The sequence below is a fragment of the Gorilla gorilla genome, chromosome 17, assembly GCF_029281585.2.
Source record: "Gorilla gorilla gorilla isolate KB3781 chromosome 17, NHGRI_mGorGor1-v2.1_pri, whole genome shotgun sequence".
NCBI classification, from domain to species: domain Eukaryota; kingdom Metazoa; phylum Chordata; class Mammalia; order Primates; family Hominidae; genus Gorilla; species Gorilla gorilla.
Genome location: NC_073241.2, coordinates 79,478,837 through 79,489,191, shown reverse-complemented (window position 1 = coordinate 79,489,191; position 10,355 = coordinate 79,478,837). Strand labels below are relative to the sequence as shown.

The window sequence follows — 10,355 nt, the reverse complement described above, 5'->3', positions numbered from 1 at the left end:
GCATGTAGACGAGACGGGGGTTGGGAGAACGTGAGACTTCCCGGAAAAGCAGAAGCCCTCTGAGATGAGTGGCCTGGAGTCTCCTTGGAGGCTGTGGGCGAAAGTGGCCAATATTTGTACAGAAGGAGTTACGACTCCCACCTTACTGACAAGGATTTCCGCGCAGAGAGTTCAGTTTGAAGGAGAAGATCCTTGGTGTATGTATATCCAGGTCGCCTTAATAACGATCTACGAGTAACTGAATTTTAATCATGAAAGCGCTGAATACAGCCAGGCAAAATCGAGGGCAATGTCTGGGGCCTTCCAGCCATAGACGCTTCTCTTTTTTTTCCCCCCTCTCTGTTTAGTTCCTCTCCCCTTTTCTTGTCTGCACCGCGTGCGTGCCGGACTCCGCGGGGCCCGGTGCGGGTGGAAGCGGAGCGCGGCAGGGCAGGTGCGGGCACCGGGGCGCACCTGTGCCTGCGCGCGCGCGGCGTCCAGCAGGGGGCGGCCCGCGCCGGTCCCCGAGCTCCTCTCTGAGCGCCCCGCCCCCGGCCCGGAGGCCCAGGTGGCAGCGGGGGCGCGGGAGGGCGCGTCGGGCCGGGCACCGGCAGGGCTCAGAGGCGCAGCGGCGCACGGGCCGTCCGCTCTGACGCGAGCGGGTCCTCCCTCTTCGCCGGCCCTCGCCTCCTCCCCACACCTGGGCGGGGAGTGGTGCGGCGCGGCCTCCTCCCCCGGCGCTCGCAACTCCTGTCCGGCCGTAGCTGCGCCGCCGCGGCGGGAGTAAAGGTCGCGCCGCCGGGAGCGAGCCGGCCGCGGCGCCTGCGGGAAGCCGGCGGGGCAGGTCGGAAAAGAGCGAGAAGATCGAGAAACTCCAGGCCAGCCCGGGAACATGGCGCCAGGCGGGCCAGCCGCGGACTGAGAGCCGCGGGGCAGCCAGGAGCCGGGGCCCGAGCCCCGCCCGGCCCGGGCCATGTCGGTGGGCGAGCTCTACAGCCAGGTGAGCGCGGCCGCGAGGGAGGCGCCGCGGGGCCGGGGTGGCGCGCTCGGGGCCACCTAGTACTCAGGGTCGCCTTCTCCCTCGGCTACTGGAGGCGGGAGGTGACGGGAGACCCCCCTCCGCGGTGTCCTCCTCGTCACCGTCCTCGGAGTCCCTAACTTCGGTTGGCGGAGAAAGTTTGGCGGTTCCGGGAACGCCCGCACTGACCGGCCACCCGGCTCCTAGAGGTTCCGCAGCGCCACAGCTCAGCACCAAGCCAGGGCTGTCGCCCCCTCCCCGCCGCGCCCCTCACTTTCGTTGCCTGGGCTCGGCTCCAACCGAGTTCCCCGAACGGCAGGGCGACCCTGCCAGCTCTGAGCGCCGTGCGCGGGACGGGCCCCCGCGGTGCGCCGGCAGCTGTCCCCTGTCCCCGCCGTGGACGCCGCCCCAGGGGCTCTGCGGCGCCGGCTCTCGAGGGCGCGCCTCCGAGGCGTCCTTTCCTCCCGCATACCCACAACAGGGAACCCTGGACTTGGGAGAGGTGGGGGTTCTGGACTTGGTGGAGAGGGAGGAGACAACCTGGCGTGAGGGCGCGGCGGCTGGATGGAGTGAGGGTAAGCAATGGGTAGAGGGGTGCGCCGTTATCTCCGGAGACCCCAGGGAAGAGCATTGTGAATTTGCTGGGGACGGATGTTTTGACGCGGCCCCTTTGGTACAAAGAGGGCTTCAGTGACTGCCGGGAGGGGGTTGGAGTAAAGTCGAACCGGGAGCAGGGTGTGAGTTTCAGGATGCCTTCAAGGTCAGAAGGGATGTGCGAGGCTGGGTGCTCCGAATCGGGAACAGGTACAGCCCGGGCGGAGACGCCCTCGTTCCGCAGCAGTTGCTGTGGTTAAAGTTAGGGACAAGCCACCGCTTCCAGGGGAGCTCGAGGCAGCGCTGCAGCCGCCCGGGACCCCTCGAGTTTCAACCTGGAGTCAGTAGTGAGAGGGGCAAAGGCCTTTTCTTCACATGTGCCCCATGCCCCTTTAAGAAAACAAGTTTTGGATAGTCCAATGCCTGGTTTTCCTGTTCGTCTTCTTGGGTGGCCAAAACACGTTTAACAGTGCCTGTGCACACGCCTCCATGCAGAGTTGTGTGTGCGTGTGGTGTCCACGCGCGTTGCGTGGGTATGCGATTCCCAGGACACCCGCCCGGGCCAACAGGTCTGGGCTGGGTAGGAAGAGTCACTTCCGCGTCCTTACCTGGCGATCACACGCGGCTGTCTAGCCCATGTGGGAGCCCTTCGGCTCCGTGGGCTGGCCACCCTTCTAAGTTTGAGGAATTTTCAACTCTCACATTCCTCCTGGAGGGGAGCAGGGCCGGGATGAGTTCATGCTCAGGAAGGTGGCCGCGGAGGCTGTCACCTGGCTGGGGGTGGGGCCGCAGCAGCCTCAAATACCGCTTCCGAGCCCACCAGGGGCCACCTGTGCAGCGATCAGGGATGGGCGACGGCCTCTGGGGGAGGAGGGGAGGAGGTGGGAGCCAGGGCGTGAACTCTGTGGCAGTCCTGGCCCTGGAACGGCACCCCACCCCTCTTAGCTGTGGAGGTATTGGGAGGATCCCTAAAAGCTCAGCTTTCAGTTCTTTCACTGAAGCCGGTTAGGTTTTCAGGAGCTGGGACTGGAGGCTGGAAGCCAGTGAGGCAGGGGAAAAATCTGAACTGGAGTGCTCAAAGAGCCGAAGCTTTGTTACATTAAAGTGCATGGAGATACAACTTGTGCTCCTAAGTAAAAGGAGTGACTCAACTGAATATACCTACAATGTGTCAAAGTCCTTTGTCAGGCAATATTGAATTGCTGTATTATATGAGGGGGAAAGTTTGTGGGGGGAAAATGGAGTTAAAAGATTAAAAATATAAACTTTATTTCTCAACACAGTTTCCATCAAGTTCAAGACACTTTTTAAAGTTATACCAGCCACTTAGTTCGTCCCTAAAGAACTGAGGGTCCTGGGAATTTAACCATGTCAATGCAGTCTCTTTTACATTATTAACTGGAAAAGATGCAGGTCATTTACTTCAAGATTAGGACACAAAGTCAGAAGGAGCCAAATCAGGACTGTGAGGTGGATGCCTAATAGTTTTCCACAGAAACTCTTGCAAAATTGCTCTTCTTTGAGAGGAATGAGAAGGAGCATTGTTGTGGCAGAAAAGGACTTTCTGGTGAAGTTTCCTAGGTGTTTTTCTGCTAAAGCTTTGGCTTCCTAAAGACACTCATAATAAGCAGATGTCTTCATCATTTGGCCTTCTAGAAAGACAACAAGCAAAATGGCTTGAGCATTCCCCCAAAATGTTGCTGTGATCTCTGCTCTGAACCAGTCCATCTTTGCTGTGACTGGACGTCTTCCACCTCTTGGCAGTCTTTGCTTTGATTGGGCTTTGTCTTCAGGATTGTACTGGGAGAGCCACATTTCATCCCGTTACAATTCAAAGAAATGCTTCAGGGTCTTGATCTCACTTGTTTAGAATTTCCATCGAAAGCTCTGCTGTTGTCTGCAGTTGATCTGGGTGCAGCAGTTTTGGTATCCATCAAGTGGGAACTTTGCTCAACTTTGTTTTCCGTCAGAATCATGTAAGCTGAACCAATTGAGATGTCTGTGGTGTTGGCTATTGTTTCTACCATTGTCAGCCCTCTTCAATTAGGGCACAAACAAGCTACATTTTTTTTTTTTTTCTCTCAAATGGGTGTGGATGGTCTGCTGGTACAGGCTTCATTTTCGACATCGCTTCGTCCCTTCTTCAAATGAATTATCCACTTAAAAACTGATTTCTTCGTCCCCATAAACTTTTCATAAAGTCATGATTTCACAATTCTTCTCTCCACACTTCGTCATAAATTTGATGTTTAGTCTTGCTTCAATTTTAGTAGAAATCATGTTGCCCTGATAGGGGCTTCTTTTCAAACTGATGACTTTCTTAGTGCCTCAAACTAGACCCTGTTCTAGGTCCCATTCATACTTGTTATAACAAGTATAAAACTATGGGTTTGTTTTGGTGCAGAAAACTCTGAAATCCATGTGAATTTTTTTCCATGATGTGCGTTTTCCATGACCTTGAATAGTGCTCATATGAGGCTAATGGACAATTGAATAAACCCTTAATCTTCAGAGCCCTGGTTTTGAAGAACAAGAATTAATATCGGATTGCTTTTAAAGACAATACTTGTAGGAGAAAACACTCAATTTGATTTTTAGTTAGAAATGAATACATTGCATGTTAATTCTTAGGAATGATGAAGTAGTGGGAGTCTGAACTTGGGTTTCAGTGTACTTTTTCTCAGGTTATGGAGATGTACAAAACTGGTGTCACCAGAGAAAGGTCTTGAATATAAGACACTTAAAAAGTAGCTTCACTGGTGTGAGGGGTTGGCATAATTAATCCCAAACAAATATTAGAATTCTTCCCTAAGGGCTGCTGGGCTGCACCTTGCTCTGTTAATGGGTTTCCAGTTCTTAATCATTTAGGGTCTTGATTCTGAAATTAAGGAGATTTTCTGGGACCCAAGACAGTATCTTCTAGATTTATGTTTTGAGCAGTTGTTATTCTTCCTGGCAATTAACACACTTGTGCTTTACTATGAGAAGCAGTTGTGTAGTTGCCTAACCATGGTCTCCCCACTTGCCAAGCTGGCTTCTCAGTATGCATGTGAATCATAAGTTACACAGGGAAGTCGTGCCTGCTACTCAGATTCACTTTGTTTCTTAGAGATTATTCATTTTAGTGTATTATCAAAATAGCCAATGTTCCCTTTTATTTTTAACTTGCGAGTGGGCTTTCCTAATGTGATGAACACTGGAGCCAGACACACACATCAATGTATTATGTATGATGGAAATAATTACCCATTATGCTAACAGCATTTATACATTTTTGGGAATGGAAAATTTAAAGCCCTTTGATTATACCTGTTGCTTTTGTGACAGTTAGAAGATGTTATTATTGGAATATGAAACATTTAAATATATATTAGCTTGTATTAAATAGTGTTCAGTAAGAAATTAGTGTATTTCTAGTTATCTAAGAAAATAGTTTCTTTTTCCCTCCATCCAGTTAAATGTGTTCTTTCTCTTCTTGATCTGTTCCCTTCAACTGGCGGTTTATATGTTATGTGATTTTTTTTTGGTAGGTCGGGGACCAAAGGGCACTTCTCTATGAACAGAGACACTCCTGTTCTCAGAAGACCCAACACCTCACCTTTGAGAAATTGTTTTCTTTGTAGTGAGGTTTTTCTGGATGGAGAAAGAGCACCAGTCAGTGCCAGACACTTTCAGGGTGATGTCAAAGTGAGTCAGTCTCATTCCCTCTCACATCAGCTCCAAAGGTGGAGCTGATGATGGTCTCTGTTGTCACAGTGGCATGCATGTGGTCAGTGTGAGTGCTTGGCTTCCAACCCATTGGAAAAGACAATGTGGGCTTTGCTTTGCATAGATCCAGAAAGAAGCCCACACATGTGCAAGCATGGTGAATACCATTTCATTATGATGATTGCAGATAGTAGTCTGATTTTAAAGCATAAAATGTAACCTCTCCTTCTCAGGCTGAATAATACAACTCTTATCTATAGAAGAGTTACTTGGAACAAAAAATTTAAATACTGCTATTTCAAATACCTGGATTTTCAATATGCTACTTTGATTCTAGCCAGCAGAGTGAATGAGAAATCATCAAATTGAAACTGGTGCCTTGAAACCAGTGCCTTCAAATAACCTTTTTTCCTGCTTGGCTTCTAATTGATAGGTAGTGTCTGAGCAGTGGGTTTTTGAGTGCTGCTGGGAGGTTACTTTACTGGCAGACACACCATATGTATGGCAGCTTTGCACCCAGGAGCCTTTACTAAGGGTGCTGATTTGGGACCAATCATTTGAAAAATAGATCTTCTGTGCTTTTGGGCAGGTGTCCTTTAACAGTCCCTTACCTATACCTCAGGTAATGTAAGTTTCTCCCAAATGTCAGTCTGAAGGCAGCAAGAGCCACCTGTTTCCTCTGTACCCAGTCACCTCTGCTGGAGGGGCTGATGATTCCTTCTTTTGCTGGTGGCTCTGAGTGATGTTCTTTTTTCCAAAAAGTGGTGACAGTGTTAAAGACATGAGGACTTGAAAAGTGTCAGCAGATGCTGTTAGTGCTCCTCTTGTTTCCCCCTTACTCCCTTCCCTGCATACTGCCTTGGTGTTAGCTCACTCCCAATAGCCAGCACCCATCTCTTTGTCAAAGCTCCTGAAGCTGTTTTGCCTGTGTGCATAGGGAGCCTGGGAATTGACACTCTGCAAAAGGGAACAGTCCTTAACCAATGGCATTGTAATGACATTAGTTTCCTATCTTGTCACCTTGAGAATGGAACAGCTCTAAAGTATGGCCCATACTGTTTTCAGTTTCTTTGTACAGTTGAACTAAAGTTACCATGCTTGGGACTTTGCTTAGTATCACATGTTAGCTTGACTTCCTTCCCTCTCTTGTCCACCTTCTCTACTCCCCTACCAGTCTTTTCCGGAAAACACTGCCTTACAAGTCTCTTGAGCAGGAATCCTTGTCTCAGGATCAGATTCTAGGAGCCCAAGTTAACCATAACTCATGGTGGCTTAGCTTAGTGGATGTTGAGAATCTCAAGGGCTTTGGCCCCTCTAGGGTCCCAGGAAAGGCTGAAGAGAAGCATGGAGGTTGTGTGTCATGCTGTCACTTTCCTTCTGAGGCTCATTCTCTGTCTTGCATGTGGTTTTTTCCTTCTCTCATCCCTAGTTCCAATTCCGTTGATCCTCTGCTCCCCGTTTTCAGATGGGCCTATAAGCCCAGTGGATCCTGCTTCACCCTGTTGGCGATCATCAGAATTTTGAAGTTTCTACTTGTGACTTGTGGATGTAGCATATTCCAATGGCCTGTAACCTGTACTCATTGAGCAGGCTCTTGCCCTGCCCTCCTTTGTTGATAGGTTTTTTTTTTTTTTTTTTTTTTATGACAGAGTCTCACTGTGTCACCAGTCTAGAGTGCAGTGGAACGATCTCAGCTCACTGCAACCTCCACCTCCTGGGTTCGAGTGATTCTCCTGCCTCAGCCTCCTGAGTAGCTGGGACTACAGGTGTGTGCCACCACTCCCGGCTACTTTTTGTATTTTTAGTAGAGACGGGGTTTTACCATGTTGGCCAGGATGGTCTCAATCTCTTGACCTCATGATCTACCCAACTCAGCCTTGTTGATAGTTTTTATGTGATGCTTTATCTAAGTAGGCTGAGATTCTGGAGAACAGAGGCCATACCAGATGTTTTTAGGAGCCTTCAGTGTGTTTGGTGATAAAAGCTAAATACACAAAGTACACTAACGATACAGGATTATCTGTGTGTCATTAGAGGAGTGCACATACTCCTCTACAAGTTACAGGCACTTTGTAGAAGTGTTGGTCTGGTGGGCTACAGTGTTGCGGGAAAGGCTTCCTTTAAGGTGTAGTGGGACGTGACTGGGGCCTAAAGAATGAATAGGATTTGAAATGCATGAGGAGGCTGTAAAGAAGGATGTTCTCTCAGGAGGAGACAGGGGAGAGTGAGTTTAAGCATAGGGACAGGTATGAGCTAGATGTATGTGGGGATAATTATAGCACTATTTTTAACTATTTTGAAATATAGACTTACAGAAACATTGCAAAAATAGTGCAGTTTCTATATTTTTCCAGATTGCTCCAGTGTTAACATGTCATATAACCATAGTGCAATTATTGAAACCAGGAGGTTAACATTTCTGTACTACTACTAACTGGTCTATAGAGCTCACCGGAATTTTACCACCTTTTTCACTAATGTTCTTTTTCTGGGCCAGGATCCTGTTTAGGGTTCCCCATTGCCTTTAGGGTTGTAGCTCCCTGCCCCCCTCTAGTGACAGTTGCTCAGTTTTTTGTCTTTCATGACCTTGACACTTGAAGAACATTGGTCAAGCCAGGCACAGTCACTCACACCTGTAATCCTAGCACTTTGGGAGGCCAAGATGGGAGGATCCCTTAAACCCAGGAGTTCGAGACTAGCCTGGACAACATAGCGAGACCTCGTCTCTACAAAAAATAGAAAAAATTAGCTGGGTGTGATGGCATGCACCTGTGGTCCTAGCTACTCTGGAGGCCGAGGTGGGAGGATTGCTTGAGCCTGGGAGTTGAGGTAGCAGGGAGCTGTGATTGTGCCACTGCACTCCAGGCTGTGTGACAGAGTGAGATCCTGTCTGCCCACTGCCCCCCCCCCCCCAAAAAAAAGCATTTCTCAATAATTTTGTAGAATGATTTTGGGTTTGTCAGACTGTCTTATGCTTACATGGAGGTTGTGAATTTTGGGCAAGAACACATCATAAATGCTGTGCCTTTCTCACTGCATCACCTCAGGAGACAGTGATATCAATGTGTCTTGTTACTGACGGATCACTTTGATCCCTTGGTTAAGCTGATGCCTGTCAGTTTCCTTTTATTGAAGAATGGAATTTAGAAATGAAGATCTGGTTGCTAGGTGTACTCATTACTACTTTTTGTAGTTATGTAGAAATTACAGAGACTAGAACTCAATAAATGTTTTATTAAGGGCAAGGGAAGTAGAAGAGTCAACTATGAACTTGAAATATCCACCTTGAGTGTGGACAGAAGTCAGGTTGGAGCAGGGATAATTCTTGATTTTTGACATGTTGGGTTTGGGATGAAAATGGTTTGTCTAAGTGAAAGCATTTATTTACATTTGGAGATTTACGAAAGAGCTTAGAGGAGAAATGTCAGGATCTGGGGTTCTTGCAAATGATGCCTGGGATTTGCTTTTCTTTAATGAAGAAATGCAGTTGTCTGATAGCATGGTGTTAATAAGGGTAAGATCAGGAGCTTGGTATGGGCATTTCCAAGGCCTTTGTGACTATGATCTTGAGGTGGACACCCTGGATATTGTGGTGCTCTCAGCTCCGACACATTGGAACAGATACTTTCTAAGCCTTGATTTCTTTATCTGAAGAATTGGGGTGGTACCTGCACCATGGGAAGGTTACTGGAGGCTTATAATCCTAATCCATGTGAAGTGCTTGTCTAACATAGTGTTGGCAACTGTTCATTAGTTTGCTTCTCCCTCCAGTCACCATGCTGGGTGGCAGTCAGCATTATGTGGCTAGCATGTTTTTTCCCCTAACCCTTCCCTGCTGTCCTGAAGGGGTCTTGATCACAAGGAGACTTGGTGAAAGAGGAAGTAGGATTGCTACAAACATGAACTATGAGAGCGGTAGACAAGATATCGTACTTCCCACCATCCCTGGGGAAGGAGCAAGAGCAGTCTGAAAGAAGTTTTAAGTTTAACCTGTGCTTTCTGGTCCCTTATTATAGCTTTAAAGGAAAATTAAAAAGCATTTTTCACAATGCTTCTGTTTTCCCTCTGTGAATACAAATGATTATTGAAACAATCCATACAATGCAGGAAAGACAAAAGCTCTGTAGTCTCATTCCCAGAAACAGCTGCTCTTGACCACTTAGGCATGTTCTCTGGACCTCCGTTGTCCAACAGGGTAACTGCATGTGGCTGCTGAGCACTTGCGACGAGGCTGGCCCAGCTTGGGATGAGCTGGAAGCATGCAGTACTGTACAAACTGGGTTTCCAAGACTTAGAAAAATGTATGCGAAATATCCTTCATACTTCTTATATTGGTTATGTGTTGAAGTGATTGTTATTTATATATTGGCTAAAATATTCTGTTCAATTCACCTTTTAAATGTGGTTATTAGAAAATTTAAAGTACCACAAGTGGCTCACAGTTGTAGTTTGCATTCTGTTTCTCTTGGGCAGTGCTGCTTTAGACTTATGCACAATATGTACTCAAAACAAATGGGATCATGCCATGTCTATTACTCTAAATCTTAATCTCTGGCTATCTTTTCCTGTAGCCTACAAAGGCAATTTTGCCATTTTTAATGGCTGCACAAGGCAGCATATGGATGTACTGTAATTTTTTCTTAAAAATATACATTTTTTAAATTGCCAAGATCTGATGCCATATACTGTAATGTGTTTAACCATTCCCATGCTGATGAGCATTTAGGTTGGTTCCAATTATTTTCCTTTTGTTTTTTGTTGACAGTAATAATTGCACAAATTTATGGGGTTCAAGTGATTTTTTTAAAACACATATACAATGTATAATGATTAAATTGGGCAATTAGGTTATCCACCGCCTCAAACATTTATTATTTCTTTGCATTAGAAACATTCAAGATCCTATCTTCTAGCTTTTTTGAACATACCAATAAATTGTTAATCTTTTGATACTGTGAAAGATTGTTCTTGTAACCTCATTTATTTTCTCAGAATAAATTCCTAAAGGTGGAATTGCTGGCATGCACATTTATAGTCTTCATTGATATGACCAATA

At 47.1% G+C, this 10,355-nt stretch overlaps 1 protein-coding gene across 2 annotated transcripts in view; it reads left to right on the top strand.

Moving 5' to 3' along the window:
- The first annotated feature begins 559 nt into the window (after nucleotides 1-559).
- Nucleotides 560-10,355, top strand: part of MYO5B (myosin VB) — a 368,321-nt gene continuing 358,525 nt past the window's right edge. The window contains exon 1 of one of the 2 annotated variants that reach the window (XM_019013976.4): nucleotides 560-979. In XM_019013976.4, the coding sequence (XP_018869521.3) occupies nucleotides 953-979 (27 nt within the window). In that variant the 5' untranslated portion in view covers nucleotides 560-952. The remainder of the gene's footprint in view (nucleotides 980-10,355) is intronic. The other variant, XM_055368552.2, reaches the window with a different exon arrangement.